Here is a 22,547-nt window from a genome sequence, read left to right on the forward strand (position 1 = left end):
TTATGAGCTACAAAATTAGCTGTGTTAATACTGCGTATGATCATAAAGTAAACTTGCATTCAACCAGCTTGTAGGAAATTACTTATGCATCAAGACAGATAAACAAGAGCGATAAACAAAAAAGGGAAAATAGGGAAGAGGAGGAAGTTGGTAACTATTCAGTAATCTGCAGTGGTTAGAACATAATGATAATATATTCACAGACACGTATTTGTTAGAGTAAAATTGAAAGCATTCTCAGAAATGTGATAAGTTGTTCTGAAAACCTATATATTTCAGGAGCCTCTGTGACTTGCACATCAATGTTTCAATGTTATACTAAAGAATACATGCAGTAAGTAAGATAGAAAAATGTCAGGACCCTTGAAATGGGTTGCAAGAAAATTCCATACATTTAGGAAATGTATTCCTTTCCACAGCTATCTGTCAGGCAAGAGGTTAACGAAAATGAAAATGGCACACTCACTTACAAGTCTATCTTGCCATGTTAACTGTTTAATTGAATAATTTAATTAATCACACAACTCAGCTTCAGGATTCCAATAAATAAAAATATCTCATTTTGGTGTTGACCATTTTGGTGCCAATTTAAAATTAAGGTTCAAAAACATAATTAAAAAAAAAATGTAATGACATTATTCCACAATAGCAAATAATAACCACATAAAATGTCTCCATATATATTGAAACAGCGGTCTCAGACTGTCAAATTCATGAGAGACCTCAAATGTTTTGACCATACCATCATCCAAACTTTGTAATGCCATCAGCTAGGAAGGATCATAAACATCTTGTTTGCAACCCACATCCCAGATCATCCCATACTGTTTAGAAGCCACCTTCCATATTCCACAATAACTAAACTAGCAAGTATGTGAAAATGTGTGTAACCTCCTCCCAGAGCCTGTGGAACGTTCAAAAATCTATTTTAATTAGATACCATACATGATTAAATTAGTATACGCAACATGATTTATTTGTGCACTGTCCATTCCTGTACAAAATGAATTTACCGAAAGGAGTGCATTAAAAAGACAAATAAAAGGAGCACAGAAAAGACCCCAATGTCTCCTGTGATTTACTATGATGGCAATATGTGAGAATTGCTAGGAAAATATGACATCAGTGCAGTAGAAAATATTGTAAAATTGAGGTGGTATGCAATAGAACAAGAGAACTATTCAAGTGTGTTCCACTTACCTCTTTAACAAACCTATAATCATAAACTGTGTTTTCTTTTCGGATTGGTACAGTGAATGGTTTTTCTGGTGGATCCACAGGATGTAGAATTTTGAATCGTATTCTCGTTTCTTCACTGAGTGGCCCTTCCATGATTTCTCTTAGGAGTTTATCAAACTTGAGTCGATCATCCTCTTTGCAACTTCCTCCGACGGACCAAATCAATGAAAACAAGAATATACCCTAAGAAAAGAAAGCTACTGTATTAATGAGATTGTAGATGGACAAGCAAATACAGAACCATAATTAGGAAAGGACAAGTAATGTAGTAAGAAACTCTTAAAACTGTGTCTATGTGGTCAAGCCTAAATTATGAAGTTCCTCAGATTTTTTAATACATAAGGTTGATCTGTAAAGTACGAGGCATACAGATTTTATGCAAAAGCAGGTGCGCTTTCAACACATAATTATATTGTGCAATCGCATACGTACACAACGCTGCATATGTAAACATTTCTTAATCTATATTTATAACTTTCATAGGCATCTGTTGTTTACTACCTGTGTACATGGTGTATTATTAACCCCTTAATGACAAAGCCTGTACATGTACGGGCTCAAAATGCATTGTTTTCAATGGGTTTAGGGACCGCCCATTGTCCTTAAGGGGTTAAAATGGGTTTTACCTCCATTACATCTCAGTAATTTAAATATGTATACAGGGCCAACCAAGTTATTTTGTGGAAGAAGCTAAATCGGGTTGGACTTAACCTTAAAATAAATAGTAGGGTCACTGGGGAAAAAACTGCAACTCTCCCTCCACGTTATGCGCAAGAAAGCATAAAAAAAACAACAATAAAAAATAGTTAACATGAACTGAGAAAGTATGCTGAAGTCAGCATTCTTCTACTTATAGCAGGTGTGACACTGACCTCCAGCCAAGAGCAAATATCCCGCTCATTCATAGTCTGAATTACAGATTCATCAGCAAATTCATCTATCATGCAGTCCATGAAATTCATTAGGGAGCGAACTAAATTTGTATCAGAAGTTGGAGACAATTCCTGAAATGCAAGAAATTATTTGAAGCTAGCCATTTGTCCTTAATATAGAAAACAAAAACAAAGCATGGTTAAATAGTATTATAAATAAATGTGATTTGACTTGTTTATTCAAGGCTAACTAGGTTTCAATCCAGTGTTTAGACTCATTAATGATGCCTTTCGCAACTTTATTCATTAGGGCAACAACAGGTTACATCTATGCAATATAGGCCTCTATAAAAGTTCAATAATGGGGGAAAAAATATTACCGAACATCGTAAGCTTAATAAAATATCACATTTCTTGTTAGAAATATCACAAGTTCTTGTTAGAATGTGTCTGCTTTTCCAAATTTTACCTTGGCACATTTCCGAATCATCTGAAGACAAGGCGGAACCATTCTGTCAAATAATCCTTCAATAATTTTCTTATGCATTTGGCTTAGCCCAGCAGGTAAAAGATTCATCCATGATACCATCACTGGTCTCCATCCAAGCATATGGGGCTCCATATAAATCATACCGCACCTGGATACCTAAAGGTGAATAAAAACAAGTATGGGGGAAAAAATACGTAATATGATTTGTTAAATGCATGTTGTGTATTCCCACTCTCTATGGTACATTCTGCAAACGGACCTTAGTTTTATTAAAATATCAACTTGGAATATTGATTGTGCATTTTACAGGAAGAACACTACACACATCATTTGACTATCTTTCCTTGTACTTCAGTCTCTAGAAACGGCAAAATGCTTTATTTGGAAATTATTAATTCAGACACAGGGTATACATACAGTTGCAGGTGAAGCCACTTCTAGATCCATAGGTTCGAAGATGAGACTCATTTGAGGAGACATTTGGATAATCTCTCCGCTCATCAAACACAACTTTTTGTTATCATCCAATACTGTGTTCATATTTTCAATCCAAACAGCATCCACTGGTCCATCAAATATGAGCCATTTTCTGTCTGGGGTCTAAATATGAAATATTATTGCAATATTAGTCTTTTTATGTGCTGTGTTGATCCAAAACTCAATGAAATAAGGGATAAGGGTTGAGAGGAAGAAAAGCAACAACAAAAAAGAACTAGTAAACATTTTAAATTTGTTCTACTATTTACCATGCATATGCATATCACTCTCAACAACTTTTAGAATAAAGTTTTGAAAACTCAAATAGATTTTCTACTTAAAAAAGACTGTAGATTAGAAGGCAACTGCAATACCTTACTCTAGGTTCTATACGGTAAAAATGTCACTTATTACTATTTATATAAATTAATTAAAGCAAGAGCAGATAAAGCACATTGATCAGATCTTATAGATTCATAAGTTGCATAAGGAATGAATGTCTGGGAATTTGAGAGAGAGGTCAGTTCAGTTTAAGGATTGAGTTGCCAGGTAACTCTACTGACAAAGTGAAACAACGCAACCGCACTCAACTAACTCATTTTGAAGAGCAACTCATCGGCTCACAAAAATTTTAGTTGAGTGAGTCACATGTAGGATGGTCAAATTCCCATCAAGTTGATAGTTGAGTCTGTCAGTCAACTTGATGGGAATTTGACCATCCTACAAACGGTAAAATAGCCCCCTTTTCTTAAACTTAAGTAGTTAATGAATTTAGTAAAGGTAAAATTTATAATACTTTTAAAGGATGTTACAGGACTGAGGGACTTGATTTTTGTAGATTTTAGGTTCTATTTTACTCATGTTATTCTTTTATTGAAAATAACTGCAAATTTGCTCTTTTTTAGTTACCACCAACCACTGTAATGAACTGAATATGATGCAGAGGCAGGATAATGTATAAAAATGTTTAACATGCTGATGTATATACAATAGCCTGCCCAACATAAAATGATACAATTTAAATATACATACATGTGCATCTGCTTTCATACTTATTATAGGTGGATTTTTGATAAGATTACAACCTTTTCCTTAAATACTTACAGTTGAAGAAGCAAATGCCCTGAAACTGACGGCCAATATTCCATCTGACCACTCGTGTGAAACAGGATCAAACTGTCCATAAAGCTGTCCCATGGTTATAGATTTGGGATTAAGAACTGTAATTTGAACTTTGTTTTCATCTAACAGACCCTAGGAAGAAATGTTAGAGAAAACAGTAAGACATTCTACAGGCTTTCCCAAAAAGTAGAAATAAAATATGTCCTGTAGACACATATCAACTAATAACTATTTGATTATACTGCAGAAGTAACACAAATCCATTAACTCATTTTGTACTAATGTATTAGTGAATTCAGCATATAAATGAATTAAAACTATTATTATTACTTAATAAAATACTACACCTTTTCACTTATATCATTCAAAGCACCAGCCAACACTCGATATGCACTGGTCTTTCCACCAAAAGGTTCTCCAACAATCATAAATCCATGCCGCACAATCATCATTTCATAGATCTGCAAAATCTTCTCTGCAAAGAAACTAGTCATCTGCAGATTCATACGTTCACAGTTTTCCTTGATAGCATCCATGAAGACTTTGTAGTCTGCTTCCGGAAGTTTCACTCCAGGAAACAAATCAGAAGTTATTCCCTAGTACAAAATTAATTAGTAGTTAATATTTGTCCATAGTCTTTGGTCTGCAGTTATACCATATTTTTTTTGTTTTTATTTCCTTGTATTTTCCAACCTGTCCCCCAGTTACGCACATCTGCCCCCAGGCTTGCCACACCAATATGGCACTGTGGCCCATGATATGCCTTTTAACCCTCTATATGCCACTGTGCCCCATGGTATGCCTTTTGACCCCCTATGTGCCACTCTGCCTCGAGAAATGCCTTATACCCCTATATCCCATTCTGGCATTTAGGGGGTTAAAATGCATATTATGGGGCAGAGTGGCATATAGGGAGGTATAAGGCATTCCAGGAGGCAGAGTGGCATTAAGGGAGTTAAAAGGCATTGTATAGAGCACTCTGCCTCCAGAAATGCCTTATACCCCTATATGCCACTCTGGCATTTAGGGGGTTAAAAGGCATATTATGGGGCAGAGTGGCATATAGGGAGGTATAAGGCATTTCAGGAGGCAGAGTGCTCTATTAAATGCCCCCTTAACGCCACTCTGCCTCCTGAAATGCCTTATACCTCCCTATATGCCACTCTGCCCCATAATATGCCTTTTAACCCCCTAAGTGCCAGAGTGGCATATAGGGGTATAAGGCATTCCAGAAGTGCCCTATGCCCCCATTTAACGCACGCACACACACACTTACCGGTGCTTCCAATTTCCTGCTGTATTGCCGGAGCAGCGTGTTGACGTCTCCTTCCGCTGCAGCCGGAAGGAGGTGGAGTTGGCAGCGGGGGTTTGTCTGCGTCCGTCGCGCATACCTTCCCCGGCTGTCAGAGATCAGAGTTCCCCGCACCAGTGCCGCACTCTGATCTCTGACAGTCGGGGAAGGTATGCGCGACGGACGCAGACAACCCCCGCTGCTAGCCACACCTCCTTCCGGCTGCAGCGGACGTTGTCTACGCGGATCGCGTAGACGTCAACCCGCTGCCCCGGCAATACAGCAGGAAGCACCGGTAAGTGTGTGTGGGGAGGTGTTAAATGGGGGGGGGGGAGACAGGAGGATCCAGGTCCCCTGCAGCGGTGCGGGGGATCTGGATCTTAGTCTCTATTTGAGGTCTGATTAGAAGACGACCCCGATTAGAAGACGAGGGGTATTTTTCAGAGCATTTGCTCTGAAAAAAACCTTGTCTTATAATCGAGCAAATACGGTAATTCTGTTTTTATTATACATTGAGGTAAAATTTACTTTTAAAGAGGTATGTAGAGCCCATCAATATCAAGGGCAATCTTACCTCAAACAGTGGCAAATCATGAGACAAAAATTTGGGTAGGTTTACATCAATAATGGATCTGAGCAGCAAAATTTCTTCATTTTCTGTTGGATATTTGAGCTGTAAGAATATAAATAAAAAAGTGAGGTTCACAAAAAAAATCATCCCTTATATTTATTATTGGTCGCCATGGTGAAACAGTGATTCTATATTATGAAAGCAGAAGAGAAGGATAGTCATAAACATGGCAGGCGGAGAGGCAGCTCTGTTTTTAACTTTGTTGTTTCACAGCTCTGTCTGTATAAATCTAAAAACTTTTTAACAGGAACTAGCTACAAAGAAAAGAAATTGGAGTTATTGTAAAAGTAGGGAAAATATAAAAGGAAAGGCATAGCAAAAAAATATGGTGCAACAAAGAGAATAGAAAATGGAAGGGACTCGTAGGTAAGGAGAGAGCTCTTGCTCTCGCTACTAAATTATTAGGTTAAACTATTTTGAGATCACGTCATTTCTGGATGATTACATTTTCTGAAGACTAGGTGGGATAAGCATTTCTGATGCAAATGCCAATACACACCCATAGCTACAAAATGACTATACACAGCGAGTCAAAGCTCAGCCGATCGATCAATAGATAGATTGGCGTTGTTTAGAGTGTAAATATTTACCTTCAGGTTGCCTGCAGCCGTCAGCACTGATTTTACGGCTCTCATGCCATAATCATAGTGATGCTGGGACGACAGCTGTTCAGAACAGAGCCGGTATGTTGCGACAATTTTCACAGACAGTGGCCGGGCAGTGACAAAGCCACAGGAATACAAAACAATCTCTGCTATCATTGCATAGTCAGGCACCATCATAGCTACTGTCCTGAAGAGAGCCTACAAAATAACATGATGCGGTCAATCATTTTCATGGCGCAAAGAACATTTGGAATTCAAAGACAACAGTACCGATAATTTCCAACTACCATTAGCAATAAGTCCCTACGAGGGAAGGCATTTAGTGTACTAAAATTATTTATACAAGACAGACAAAATATATTTCAAGGATAGCACATTTTCGAAAACTAAAATTGCCAATATAAAGGTTTGCCTCGTGCCTTGTAAATGGTATTCATTGACTGCTCTCATTTCAATAAGAATAAGAACTATGCTTGTAGTTATGTTGGGAGTTTGTTACATACCTTGAAATATGATGTCAATGACATATAAAACCCCTACGACTAATGTAATTGAACTCTTTAGGCCCGCATATGTGTTCTGCAATATGGTCAAGTGATTAGATCCAATTTGGGCCCTTTTGATACATGGGTAAAATCTTAATGTTTGTGAACTTAATGTATGACACTGTAAATGACCCTTCTGAAAACCATTCATGGGCTGACTTTTCATTTGGTATTTTCAAAAGGCCACATCACTTTACTTGTCCAAATTAAAATTGTGAATATGGTTACAGTTTTTATAGCAGCTTTGGCAAAAAGCCACCCACAGTTTGGCAAAGAGAACACAAACGCAAAACTGTGTGTTCTGCTGATATAGATATACAGAAACATATTATAAAGACTTAATTAACAGTTTTACAGAGTACAAAAATTACCTTAAGATTGTCAGGGAGTTCTGAGCGGCCCGCATATCCCGGATTCATAGTGATAAAGACAGCACATGTAGGGTTCAATTTCAATTCAGTGCCCTCAAACATTAACAAATTAGATCCTGAATTGATACCTTTAAAAGCAAATAAAATATATGATGTTGATATCATTTAAAAGTTTGCAGAACATTTTGTAGTAGTGTTCTTTTATGGTAAAATAAATATGCCAGTGCATCACATAACATTTTATTTACAGAGCACCAGCAGGTTCTGTAGCACAGGCAAAAAAAAATTCCCATAGTGTCTGCTGTGATTTAAAAGAGGTGCCAATGACCCACAAACAATTTGTATTGTAAATACAAAATATTATGATCCACTAAGGTGTTTTATGAATATATCAGAACTGTTATTTTTTTCTCACGGAACAATTAAGGGAAAATGAGCTCTAAACACATCTGTCACACTCACTTCCTAAAATTATACATTTTGTATCCATGAAATATTGGTTACAATTCAAAAATAATAATTTTAAATTAGAATACCACCTTGTATGATGTAATTTATGAAATAAAATAATCAATATGTGTGATGTCAACAGGCACATTAATCCAGTTCTCAGGATTTCTATAATTAGAAGTTCCTAATAATTGGTTAGGGCTACCATTGAAACAAATTGTGTATTTTAAAAGGTAGACAGACAGAATTTGCCTGAATGTCAGCAACAAAAATGAAAAAAAATGTGCACTTTAATAAAGAAATCTTACTTTAGATTAATTAACAACATTGCAAATCAGCAAGACAATCCTAACTTGGAGTACAAACCATGGCATGGTTCTTTGTTTTGGTGACTCACATTTTCCTTATCTGCAGTTCAACAAACACACCCCATTAGTGAGACAAATGAAAATTGTTATCTCATAACTAATCAAATACCTCTTTGGATGGTAAGAATTTGTTGAGCAACCACAGAGAGCACTTCTAAATCAATTCTGTTAAACTCGTCAAAGCAAGCCCAGGCTCCACAAGAAAGTAAACCCTACAAAAAGATAGATGGTTTAATCAGTGAAGGAACACAACATGCATTCTGCTTTATGACAGGTGGTTGTAGATTAGAATGTAATACTTGTACATCGGCTGAGGAATACAGTACATACTTTCCCTTTTTTCTGTTTGTTGTATTAAAAAGCACAATGATAAATCAGTGCCAGATTGTCCATGTCATGATAAGGCTTAGATGATGGTCACTGCTCTGTTTTGGTCATACTTAGGATAAATATATGAAAGGGGGCTCTAAACAAAAAATAGAATTTACATTTCGATTTAACCCCTTCGTGACAAAGGCTGATTTTACTTTTTGTACCCTTCGTGACAATGGCCGTTTTAACATTTCTGCGCTGCTCGTGTTTAGTTGTAATTTTCTTCTTTCCCGTTTACTGAACCCACACACATTTGATATTGTTTTTTTCAGGACAAGAAGGGCTTTCTTTAGATGACATTGTTTTGATTGTATCATATTATTTACTATTAAAAAAAGTATAAAATATGGTGAAAAATTTAGAAAAAAATGACTGTTTCTAACTTTTAGTTGAAAAATCTTTTACTCATCTATAAAAGGTAATGAAAAAACCTGCTAAATAGATTCTACTATTTGTCCTGAGTTTAGAAATACCCAATGTTTTTATGTTTTTTTGCTTTTTTCTACACATTATGGGGCAAAAAGTACAGGTAGCGTTTTGCGATTTCAAAGCCATTTTTTCCAAATCTGGTAATTCTTCCCCCCATGTGCCATTTCGGGTATCTTTGAAGCCGGCCAATACAATTTACCCCATCAAGTCATATATTTTTGAAAACTAGACAGCCCAGGGTATTCCAAATGCTAGTATTTTAACCCTTTCCAAGCACTAATTTTACTATCAGCCTTTGTCAAACTTTATGGTAGTCATTTTTTTTGCATTTGTTTTTTCACACACATTTTACTTTAGGTATGAATAAACAGGTTCTGGTATATGTCACTATCATAAAACACCCCAATATGTGTTTAGCAACATCTCCTGAGTACAGCGATACCTCACATGAATGATTTTGCCTGGCTGTTTGGGGGCAAAAGGGCCACATCTGGGGCATGCGCATTTTCAATGTTGAACTTTGGCATTTGGGGATCCACTGCCCATGCCCTATTTGGTACATCTTTGAGCCGGGCCATTTCAGTGTGCCCAATAAAGCCATATATTTTTGAAAACTAGACACCCCAGGGTATTTCAAATGCTAGTATTTTAACTCTTTCCATGCACCATATCTACCACCAGTCTTTGTCAAACTTTGTGGTAGTCATTTTTTTGCATTTGTTTTGTCACACACATTTTACTTCAGGTATGAATTAAAAAGTTCTCGTATATGTCACTATCTGTCGGGGTGCTAGCTGGAAAGGTAGGGAGCGTAGAGCAGGGTAGCACCAGATGGAAAGAATAAGCCAAATACAAAGTCCGAGTGATAAATCCGGGTCAGGGCAGGCAGCGAAGGAGCAATAACGAGAAACAAGCCGAAGTCGAATACCAGGAGGTCAAACACAAAAAGGCAGGATAAATGGGGAATCGCACAGAGCAGAACACAAGGCACTAGAAGCTCAATAACTAAGCCCAGACTGAAGGGTGAGCTGGGTTTTTATATTCTACAGGCCAGGTTCCTCCCACTGACTCACAGGTGTTACACCTACACCCGAGAGCATAAGTATTCCCCACCATGGGGGTTAATTAGGTGTTAACTTAGTCTGCCCTGCACTACCGTGCGGCGGCCAGCAGAGGGCGCCTGAGATTGGGATTGTGCGGGAGCGGCCGCAACAGCGTGGGGGCGCGCCTCGCAGCAACTGCCGCTGGCGGCCGTGATGGCCGGATGATCTGCCGCGTGGTTGCCGGCACGGGAGGCACCGGAGGACGAGGACGTAGTCCGCCCCGCAACGGAGCACGGCGTCCAGCCAAAGACCCCGGTAAGGGGCATGATGAGGGGCTGGGGGCCTGACAGATCCCCCCCTTAGACGCGACCTCCGGGCGCGACATGGTGCTGGACGGCCAGGATGGGCCCGATGGAAAGCTCGTAGTTTGGCAGGAGCGTGGATGTTGGACAAAGGTTCCCAGGATCGTTCCTCTGGACCATAGCCTTTCCAATGGATTAAGTATTCGAGGCGACCATAACGAATCCGGGAGTCAAGGATTTGAGCTACTTCGTATTCCTCAGCATCAGCAACTGGGACAGGAGAAGAAGTAGCGTGAGTTGATGCTTCCGAGCTTGGGTACCATTTCTTGAGGAGGGACACGTGAAAGGTAGGGTGTACACGCCAAGACGGAGGAAGGTCAAGGCGAACTGCCACTGGGCCGATTAAGGAGGTGATGGAAAATGGTCCAACGTATTTGGGGTTCAGTTTCTTCGCAGGACTGGGTAATTTGAGGTTGGATGTTGAGAGCCAAACTTTGTCCCCGACTTGATAACAAGGAGCGGGTCTACGTCTGCAGTCAGCATATCGCTTGTATTCCTTTTGGGCTCGGGAGAGATGTGATTTGAGGGTGTTCAGTCCTTGGTGAATGAGGAGTATACGTTCAGCAACAGACGGAACGGTTTGAGAGGCAGGTAAGTCAGGATGCAACTTGAGCTCGTATCCATAGTTGGCTTTGAAGGGAGACATCCCAATGGATCGTTGATGGCGGCTGTTGTAGCAAAACTCAGCCAGAGGTAGCATTGGGGACCAGTCGTCTTGAACGGAGTTCATATAACAACGAAGATAGGTCTCCAGTATTTGGTTTGTCCTCTCAGTTTGACCATTGGTATGCGGATGGTATGCGGTGGATAAACGACGGTCGATACGTAGTCCAGTACAGAAGGCGTTCCAGAAGCGAGATGTGAACTGGACCCCCCTATCGGAGAGAATAGAACGTGGAATCCCATGAAGACGAAAAATAGCGTTAATGAAGAGCTCAGCGGTAGTGGAGGCCGTGGGTGTTCCGGATGTGGGGACAAAGTGGGCCATCTTGGTGAGCCGGTCAACTACCACCATGATGGTGTCACAATGGTGAGACAAGGGTAAGTCGACGATGAAGTCTACAGTCACATCGGACCAAGGTTGTTCAGGAATGGGTAAAGGTTGTAACAGTCCAGCGGGTTTCGTGGTATTCCCTTTAGAACGGGCACAGGTATCGCATGATTGTACGTTGGGCCAATTTTAAGGTGCTTTTGACGCCTCCATGCCCAGCTAAGGGATGGTCATGTACAGAATGAAGGACAACGGTTCTAGCTTTGGTGGGCACAAAAAGGAGTTTGTCCTTATATAAGAGTCCATGTTCGCAACGCAGAGGAGGGAGACCAGTGGTTTGTTCAGAATCCCGACTGTTTTCACGGATTTGGCTGAGGATGGAGCCTTGCGTGGCTAAAAAATGACCAGGCTGAAGAATGGTGTGGGTAGGTGAGGGACCCTCTTCGACGGGATCATGGAGTCGGGAGAGAGCATCGGCCTTTTTATTTTGAGCCCCCGGGCGATAGGTGATGTGGAGTTGAAAACGAGTGAAGTATAGGGCCCACCGTGCTTGTCTGGGACACAAGCGGCGTGCCGACCGTAGATACTCCAGGTTGCGGTGATCGGTAAACACCGTGATAGGATGATCGGCCCCTTCCAGAAGATGTCGCCATTCCTGTAAAGCAAGTAAAATGGCTAGCAACTCCCGATCTCCGACACCGTAGTTCCGTTCAGCAGGACTGAGACGTCTGGAGAAGAAAGAAACAGGGTGGAGGAGGCTCATCTCTCCGTGACGCTGTGAAAGCACGGCACCTACCGCTGTTTCCGAGGCATCAACCTCCAGGAAGTAGGCTTTGCGGGGATCTGGAAGGACGAGGATGGGTGCTTCAGTGAACCTCCTTTTCAACTCATCGAAGGCCTGTTGGGCTTGTGGGGTCCATGCGAAGCGAGCATCCTTCTTGGTTAGGCATGTGACAGGTTGCATGATTCGGGAAAAGCCTTTGATGAAGCGCCGGTAGAAGTTGGCGAACCCTAGGAACCATTGGACTGCCTTGACTGAAGTTGGTACAGGCCATTGTAGTATGGTTGAAATTTTCCTGGGGTCCATCTCTATCCTCCCCGGCGTAATGATGTAGCCCAGAAATTCCACTTTAGTAGTTTCGAATACACACTTCTCCCACTTTGCATATAGTCGATGTTGTTGGAGACGTGTTAGAACTTGAATCACGTGTTGTCTGTGTTCCGCCAAGGTGGGTGAGTAGATCAGTATATCGTCTAAGTAGATGACCACGAACCTGTCGAGCATGTCCCTGAACACATCATTCAAAAAATGTTGAAAAGTAGCGGGTGCATTGCATAACCCGAATGGCATTACCCGATACTCAAAGTGGCCATATCGAGTCCGGAACGCTGTCTTCCATTCATCCCCTTTGCGGATACGTACGAGATTGTACGCCCCCAGTAGATCAAGTTTGGAGAAGATACGAGCCTCACGTAGCCGATCCATCAATTCAGGGATTAGAGGAAGAGGATATTTATTCTTTATCGTTATCTTGTTGATTTCTCTATAGTCCACGCAGGGTCTTAGACCTCCATCCTTCTTCCCGACGAAGAATATCCCGGCGCCGGCTGGGGATGTTGAAGGCCTGATAAAGCCCTTCTTTAAACTGTCATCCAGATAGTCCTTGAGCACCACCAGTTCAGGTTCTGATAGCGGAAAAATGCGACCGAACGGTATGGCCGCTCCGGGTTGCAAGTCTATAGGGCAGTCATAGGGTCGATGTGGGGGTAAGTGCTCGGCTTCCTTTGTATCGAACACCTTACGGAAAACCATGTAGGGAGCGGGGAGTTGAAGACTTGAGTTTTCTCCCGGGGTGACTCCATTGGTGAGAGCCAAAACGGAGTTAGACAGACACTGATGGCGACAATAGCGAGATGTAAACGAGATAGTACCGGTCGCCCATCGTATGAGAGGATCATGGAGGCGGAGCCACGGTAAACCCAGGATCAGAGGAAACAAAGGTGATTTGACTAAGTTAAACTTTATTGTTTCACAGTGTTTGACACCAGATATCAACGAGATAGACACAGTCTCTTTGATGACAGGTCCCGATTGAATGTTGCTCCCGTCCACGAGTTGGATCGTCAGTGGATGGTGCTTGACTTGCGTGGGTATGCAGAGGGAGTCTGCCAAAGACAGGTCAATAAAGCATTCGCTGGCACCCGAGTCGATAATAGCGGTTAAAGCTATCTTCTTATCTCCCCACTGCAGGGAAACAGGGAGAGATAGGTGAGGAGCGTTATTTCCCAAAAACGTTGACGCCAAGTAAGTAGGAGGCTTACCTCGGGAGGCGAGTTCGGGGCAGTTGTGCACGATATGGCCCGCACCACCACAGTAGAGACACAAATTAGCTTGGCGTCTTCTATTCTTCTCAGCGGCGGAGAGAGGTCCTCGAGTCATCCCGATTTGCATGGGTTCCTCGGCTGGAAGTTGTGGTGGGTGGTCGGGAGTGCGAGTAGGCACTGGGGAGCGAAAGAAAGGTGTGGAAGGAGTGGCACGTTCCAGTCGTCGTTCCCGAAGACGTCGGTCCATCTGGGTGACGAGGAAGATAACTTCTTCCAGGGTGCCGGGAACCCCTACCCGAGCTAGCTCATCCTTGAGTGTGTCAGACAGGCCTAGGCGGAATTGATGCAATAAAGCAGGTTCATTCCATGCCGTTTCAACTGCAACCCGCCGGAATTCTGCAGTATAGTCCTCAACAGGTCGACGTCCTTGCTTCAGGGCACGCAAAGTGGTTTCTGCTGAAGCCATTCTATGGGGATCGTCGTACAAAGCGTCCATAGCCCGACGAAAGGCTTGCCATGTGGCTAGAGCCGGGTGGTTTACATGTAGGAGGTGGTGTGCCCATGTCATAGGGCCGCCTGTCAACAAGGAGATAGCCGTACGGACTTGTACGAAATCAGTGGCGTACGTTCTTGGTTTGAGCGCGAAGAGGAGTTCACAGGCCGTGATAAAAGATTGATACCATGTACGGTCCCCGTCAAATCGTTCGGGGAGCTTGACCTGTGGCTCTGGTGCAGCGGCCGCCCCCTCATCATGGAGACCCTGATAAGGAATCGGGGGAGGCGGTGGGACCCCCATAGGAGGGCCCGCTTGCAGTGCTTGGACTTGAGTCTGAAGCTGGTGTTGCTGATCCTGTACACCCTGAACAGTCTGTGTCAGCGTAACAAGTTGCTGGGTCAAAGCTTGAATGGCTTCGGCCACTCCTGCAGGCTCCATGGCTTAGTTATTCTGTCGGGGGTTCTAGCTGGAAAGGTAGGGAGCGTAGAGCAGGGTAGCACCAGATGGAAAGAATAAGCCAAATACAAAGTCCGAGTGATAAATCCGGGTCAGGGCAGGCAGCGAAGGAGCAATAACGAGAAACAAGCCGAATTCGAATACCAGGAGGTCAAACACAAAAAGGCAGGATAAATGGGGAATCGCACAGAGCAGAACACAAGGCACTAGAAGCTCAATAACTAAGCCCAGACTGAAGGTTGAGCTGGGTTTTTATATTCTACAGGCCAGGTTCCTCCCACTGACTCACAGGTGTTACACCTACACCCGAGAGCATAAGTATTCCCCACCATGGGGGTTAATTAGGGGTTAACTTAGTCTGCCCTGCACTACCGTGCAGCGGCCAGCAGAGGGCGCCTGAGATTGGGATTGTGAGGGAGCGCGCCTTGCTGTAATTGCCGCTGGCGGCCGTGATGGCCGGATGATCTGCCGCGTGGTTGCCGGCACGGGAGGCACCGGAGGACGAGGACGTAGTTCGCCCCGCAACGGAGCACGGCGTCCAGCCAAAGACCCCGGTAAGGGGCATGATGAGGGGCTGGGGGCCTGACACTATCACAAAACACCCCAATATGTGTTTAGCAACATCTCATGAGCGCAGTGATACCCCACATGAATGATTTTGCCTGGCTGTTTGGGGGCAAAATGACCACATTTGGGGCATGCACATTTTTCAATATTGAACTTTGGCATTTGGGGATCCACTGCCCATGCCCTATTTGGTACATCTTTGAGCCGGGCCATTTCAGTGTGCCCAACAAAACCATATATTTTTGAAAACTAGACACCATAGGGTATTTTAAATGCTGGTATTTTAACTCTTTGCATGCACACATTTTACCACCAGCATTTTTTCAAAGTTTGCAGTAGTATTTTTGTGTGTGTGTTTTTCCCACACACACCTACTTTATGTATGAATTTACAGCTCCTGGTATATGCCACTGTCACACGACACCCCAATATGTGTTCAGCAACATCTCCTGAGTACAGTGATACCCCACATGCATGGGTTTGTCATTTTTGGGGGGAACTAAAAGGCCACATTTGGTATGTGTGCATTTTTCTAATTGGAAATTAGATGTGTGGCCATCCTTCCCCCCCGTGTTAATTGGGACATTGTTGAATCCGGCCAATTCAATTTACCCCATCAAATCATACATTTTTTTAAAAGTAGACACCCCATGGGCATTTAATATGCCAGCATTTTAACTCTTTCCATGCGAGAATTGTTTTAAGCCAGACCTGGGCAAAGCACGGCCCGCGGGCCACATCCGGCCCGCTGAATAGCTCGGACCGGCCCGCAAAGAGTGTCCTGGTGACTCACCAATGAGTCCGGTGTCCCCCCCCGCCCCGGTCACTTACCTTAAACTCCTGTGTTGGAAGCGTTTGTCTCGGGTGCCGGCGCTTTACGCTGGGCGCCGGCATATGACGTCAGACGCCGGCGATCAGCAGTGAAGCGCCGGCACCCGAGACAAACGCCTCACGCTTCCAACACAGGAGTTTAAGGTAAGTGACCGGGGCGGGGGGGGAGATCCTGAGAAGGGGGGGTTAGGGAGTTAGAGGGGAGATACTGAGAAGGGGGGGTTAGGGAGTTAGAGGGGAGATACTGAGAAGGGGGGTTAGGGAGGGAGGTCTTACTGTGTGTGTGTGTCTTACTGTGTTTGTGTGTGTGTCTTACTGTGTGTGTGTGTGTGTGTATCTTACTGTGTCTGTGTGTGTCTCACTGTGTCTGTGTGTGTCTTACTGTGTCTGTGTGTGTCTCACTGTGTCTGTGTGTGTCTTACTGTGTCTGTGTGTGTCTTACTGTGTCTGTGTGTGTCTCACTGTGTCTGTGTGTGTCTTACTGTGTCTGTGTGTGTCTTACTGTGTCTGTGTGTGTCTCACTGTGTCTGTGTGTGTCTTACTGTGTCTGTGTGTGTCTTACTGTGTCTGTGTGTGTCTCACTGTGTCTGTGTGTGTCTTACTGTGTCTGTGTGTGTCTCACTGTGTCTGTGTGTATCTTACTGTGTCTGTGTGTGTCTCACTGTGTCTGTGTGTGTCTTACTGTGTCTGTGTGTGTCTTACTGTGTCTGTGTGTGTCTTACTGTGTCTGTGTGTGTCTCACTGTGTCTGTGTGTGTCTTACTGTGTCTGTGTGTGTCTTACTGCGTGTGTCTTACTGTGTTCATAGCTTATTCAGTTATTGTAATAAATATTTTAGCCCATTTTTTAGCTCAAAATATTTTTTCCTTTTTTTTCTCCTCTAAAATCTAGGTGCGTCTTATCAGCAGGTGCGTCTTATAGAGCGAAAAATACGGTATGCACTCCGAAGCCTTGTTCATTTTGTTCACTTCTGTGCTGTGCTAATAGTTATTCAGGCCTTACTTATTCAAGCACCTCTACCAATGACGTAGGCTTGAATAACTTTATTAAACAGCACATAAGTTAACAAAATGGACAAGGCTTCGGAGTTTGTAGTTTGTAGAGGTCTGGCCCTCTAAAACCATTCCAATTTCTCATGTGGCCCCATGGGAAAATTAATTGCCCACCCCTGTTTTAAGCTAATGTGCTAATTTTAGGACTTGCTCACAAAAATATATTTTTTATATATATATTTTAAATTTTTTTTGCCTTTTTTAAAACATTTTTAACATTTTTTTTCAACTTGAAGGTTCCCCTGATAGTGACATCAGAGGGAAATTATTTTTACATTTTACTGGTTTTTTACTATTTTTTTTCTAATTATTATTAATTTTATTTTATTTTTAATTTATTTTTTCTAATCACACTGTGATTAATCACACTGTGATTAGAAAGCGTGGCTCCATTGACTTGCATGGTTGAATGCAGTACCTGTATTCAACCTGCAAGTGGAGCCAGAGTTCTCTAGCGAACCTTTACATCTTTATTATTTTTTTTCCCGGGCCGCCGCCATCTTGCTCTCCGGAGCGGTCACAGTCCATCAAGAGGTAAGTGTTTGGTGTCGCTGGATGCCTCCTGATCGAGGCATTCCAGCGACACCATTTAGGTTTAGGAGGTGATCGTTGATCGCCTCCTAAACGCTTTTAAAACGGGCGTCCGCTTTGTTGATGTTGACGCCCCAGGGAGGGGCCAGACATGGCCCCTGATTCCGATCATGGCGTTGCTGAATGCCTCGAGGTCAAGGCATTACAGCAACGCCGTTTGGGTAAAAAAAAAATCGATCACGGATCGATTTTTTTTACCCGTTTTAACAAATGACGGTCCTGGCACGTCATTTGTCGTTAACGACATGTTTTTCCGTGACGTGCCCGGACCGGCAATTGTCATCAAGGGGTTAAAGAGGTCTGTGGCAAAAGGTATATAACAATGTCAAGTTCAAACAAAAGGGAGGGTCACTTGACAATTAATGGAATGTTGAAGCAGTTCTTAGTGGCTAGTGTTATTACATGGCTACATGACCTCATTGCATATGACATACTACTGATCCTTTTTACACAGGATTTTTATATGTTCCCCCTAAAGTTTTCAGCTGACATCTGTATGGCTTCAGCACAGAATTGTACACGTTTATTGTACTAGTGAGTGGATTATATATTGGTGGACTTGCATTTACAACGTACAGGTTGCCAATTTACAGCACACACAGCCAAGTTTTCTGAAACATTTTTCTGCAAAAAAAAGTTCACACTCAGGATTCAGATATTGCTGCGAGAAGGTCTGCTAACGCTAAACTGAATCTACTCCATAATATGAGCAAAACAGAGCAGTGATGTACTGTATCTTAAAAAGGTTGCAGATGATCCTCATAATCATGCCAGCAGGAGACGTCCACCATATGCAAGGGTATATTTTGCCAATTGTGAATCCCAGCCGGCTGCGATCCACCTTGTGATATCACATAATTAATGTATTCTGTATTTAAAGTCTGGTCGAACTAACAATACTCCAGCATAGTTTGGGGTTCCAGCCTTATGCATTTGGTACTCAAAAGTGTAAAAGGAAAGGCCATTTTTATGCAAAAGGTCAGTATTTTGTCATACAGTACCTTGAAGAATTTCCCTAAGGCAAGGTAGTCCAATCCATCAGAACAATTGAAAACAACGCATTGTTTGGCTACTGCTTTTGCCAGATCTTTAGTGGTTTCAGTTTTTCCTGTTCCTGCTGGTCCCTCCGGAGCTCCACCAAGATGGAGATTAAGCGCACCAAATAAAGTTCTGTTATTAAAAATATATATATATTTGAATTTAAGCAAACATTTTATTTTTTTATTCAATTTTTTTTCTCTCTTCTTAGGAAATAGGGCAAATTATTTATGCCATATAAGCCTTGTGTAGGTTACAATTAATAAAAACTCAGTAAAGATTACTCTAAAAATGATTTACTACATGTTTTATGACACAAAAACACATTATAAAAAAGAAAGTATAATATTAAATAATATAAAAAAGTATCCCTACTCACTATATATATTATTAGGACAAATGTGTTAATATACTTTTTAAACTGTTCATCTGTTAACATAAGACCTGTGGGGGTCATATTATGGATCAGGCAAGATTTGAAACCATTAAGAAGCTACAAATATTTCAAAAGATACAAAATAAATATGGAAGATAGAAAGATAATTATAATGTTATAGGGTATAGTATAGTATAGTTTTATTTGTAAACAGTTCTCGTAGAGCAAGAGGCTTCTCGCACAGGGAAATTTTCGAAACAAGACACAACAAAGTAATACATTTTTTACAAATCAAGGCCATCTTTTTAATGCTGGGGAAAAAATAACATATATTACAAGCTTTGAAACTGTGTAATTATGTCATCCCATAGAAAATAAAGTTTTCCTAGTTTTAGGGATCTATATGCATATGGAATGGAAGGAAAGAATGGGGTATTTTATGCTTAGCTCAGACTCGGCACAGGATTGCAATTGGCAAATGTATTGATAGAAAAATCTCATAATGTAGAATAAGTAAAGTGCTGGCACTCTTCACACTCTACCTGTAGCATCTGTCTGTTAAAGGAGTAATAACCAGTCTAGGGGTATTGCCAAGATATTCATATCCATATTGCAGTCCTGCATTAATCATCTTTGTTTGAAGATGTCCCTCCTGGAAAGAAATCAAACTGGCATCATAAACATGTATAACCATCAACAAGGGGATCAAGTGAAAGGTCAATTCTTCCTTTAACCTATAAAAAAGACACAAGCCAGTATGGGCCAGGCATACAATGATGTGCTGGAGTCAAGGCTGGTTTATGTAGATAAACCAACTGTGCGATATTTAGTAAACAGGTGTTCAAGTAGTTCAAAGAAATATTTTATTACATCGCAAAATGGGTCACAATGTACAGAACATATTTTTTCATGTAATTACAAAAATATACAGTTCTAAAGGTTTAACAAATAGCAGTAAACAAACTTTGTAATCGTTAGTTAGACTTACCTCCCAATAGTACCGCAGCTGACTTAACCATTCGAAATCATTTTCATCCCTAACTTGTTTATTGACGAGAGCTGCCAATACGTCTCTGGCATGAACGTCCAAAACTACAAGTGCGCCGAGTGTCACGCGGTTCTGCTTTGACAGTGTCCCTCTTACCAAAGCAACAATGTCATCAATTTGTTTATTATTCTGTTCCAGGTATTGCTCAAGTGCCTGCATTTGCAAAATAAATGTCACTGCTAAGATTTAGCTTCAAAGAAAAAAGTTCCCATTTCTTATTGACGTTTGAAGCTTTCATATATTTCAAAATTACAACATAGGTTGAGTGGCACAGATATATAATGGATCTTACAACATGTATTTGCAAATTATCAACTGCCATTACTATATTCAACAGGATTTTTACATAATTCATCATATATTACAATATTGGATCGGAAAACGGTATTATTTCAAGTGATCACAAAAACTACAAAAATAGCCATTTAAAAACTAGCTGCCTTGTAGATTAGACTAGTATTGCTTTCTGTCCACAAAGGTATATACAAAAATCAAAATCATACATGAGAAATCACAGTCTTGGGCAAGACAGATTGATGGGAGGATAGGGGTACGCAACCACAGGCTACTGCACCCTATCGAACACACTCCTCATCATGTTCATGTAAATCCTGCTCACTTAGCTCGCTCAAGGTCACACCTGTACATCAATATTAAAAGAAAGGATCCGCTACTGGCCTACACTTCCGCCGGGCTTCTATGATGTGAACTTCCGGGGCTACATTATAGAAGCGTCAGCGGAAGTACCGGCCAGCAGTATTGGAGATTGTCTGCGTGCATCGCGCAACATTCTGGGGCTGCCAGAGAGGAGGATCCGCTGCAGGGCTACAGGAGACCTGGATCCTCCTTTCTGGCAGTCGGTGGGCGTCTGAGTGATGCACGCAAACATCAGGCATTTCAGGGGGGAAAAGGCACATCAGGGGCACAGTGGCATATTGGGGTATAAGGCATATTTGGGGAGGGCGGAGCGGCATATCTGGGGGTATAAGGCATATATCCGAGGGCACAGTGGCATATCAGGGGGTTATAAGGCATATCATTGGGTAATAGGTATGTCTGGGGAGGGCAGAGTGGCATATTTGGGGGCATAAGGCATACAGGGCATATAAGGCATACAGGGCATATAAGGCATATCTGGGAGGCAGAGTTGCAAGCCTGGGCTCAGATGTGCATAACAGGAGGGGCAGGTTGGGAAATAAAAACAAGAAATGCATTTTTCTCAATCAAAGTTTTTTTATTATGCTGTTTGTTTTTAACATCCAGTTTGTTCATTAAATTATTTTAAATTAATGAAAAATTTTAATTTTTTTTATCCGATTAATCAAAAAAAAATAAACGGCCAACTAATTGATTATGAAAATAATCGTTAGTTGCAGCCCTACCTTCAATGTTATAGAAACATAGATAGAATTTGACAGCACATAAGAACCAGTTTAGTCTGCTTATTTTAAAGACTCAGTCCTTCAGTCTGATGTAAATGTATTAAAACATTTTTTTATTAAAAATATATTACATACTAACATTATTATCAACATTGACAACTGATTTGAACATACATACCTGTTGACCTTTTCTGATAGAGAGCTGAACTTCTTGTGTCCAGAAGCACTGAGATACGCAGAGGACAGTCTGCCCTGGCCACTCTCTCACCCAATCTATCCGAGTTGTTCTGGGGTAAGCTTCAATGGCTTCACCAATCACCTTTATGCAGTAAATGATACAGTGGAATATATATACATATTGGAAAATATAAATATAAAATATATTGTATATAAAATAACTATGATAATGGTAAATAACATCCGCTTAACCACAAAAATGCAACCTGCATTTATAAAATAATTCTGAACATGTTAAAACACAGTATGAAATATTTCCTTATTAAAAAAAATGAGCAGGATTGATTACTGATCATTTTTCTATTTCTAGTTTAAAGTTACAGGAAATAGACTGCATGGTTAGTATATATATATATATATATATATATATATATATATATATATATATATATATATATATATATATATATATATATACACACACACACACACATTACATGATATATAATATATTATTCCACATACAGATGAGATGTACATTTCTCTCAGAT

At 41.3% G+C, this 22,547-nt stretch overlaps 1 protein-coding gene across 1 annotated transcript in view; it reads right to left on the reverse strand.

Moving 5' to 3' along the window:
• Positions 1-22,547, reverse strand: part of LOC149290646 (dynein axonemal heavy chain 7-like) — a 110,602-nt gene that overhangs the window by 65,169 nt on the left and 22,886 nt on the right. Inside the window, exons 20-33 of the mRNA XM_089488443.1 lie at positions 21,998-22,138; positions 20,378-20,590; positions 19,932-20,041; positions 18,977-19,145; positions 8,571-8,673; positions 7,644-7,771; positions 6,713-6,925; positions 6,066-6,164; positions 4,548-4,796; positions 4,183-4,332; positions 3,019-3,201; positions 2,581-2,757; positions 2,112-2,243; positions 1,201-1,422 (exon numbers count right to left, since the gene is read on the reverse strand). Of these exons, the coding sequence (XP_089344569.1) occupies positions 1,201-1,422; positions 2,112-2,243; positions 2,581-2,757; positions 3,019-3,201; positions 4,183-4,332; positions 4,548-4,796; positions 6,066-6,164; positions 6,713-6,925; positions 7,644-7,771; positions 8,571-8,673; positions 18,977-19,145; positions 19,932-20,041; positions 20,378-20,590; positions 21,998-22,138 (2,289 nt within the window). The remainder of the gene's footprint in view (positions 1-1,200; positions 1,423-2,111; positions 2,244-2,580; positions 2,758-3,018; positions 3,202-4,182; positions 4,333-4,547; positions 4,797-6,065; positions 6,165-6,712; positions 6,926-7,643; positions 7,772-8,570; positions 8,674-18,976; positions 19,146-19,931; positions 20,042-20,377; positions 20,591-21,997; positions 22,139-22,547) is intronic.

Source organism: Sceloporus occidentalis, unplaced genomic scaffold, assembly GCF_023333645.1.
Source record: "Sceloporus occidentalis isolate IW3139 unplaced genomic scaffold, rSceOcc1.0.p SCAF_38, whole genome shotgun sequence".
NCBI classification, from domain to species: domain Eukaryota; kingdom Metazoa; phylum Chordata; class Lepidosauria; order Squamata; family Phrynosomatidae; genus Sceloporus; species Sceloporus occidentalis.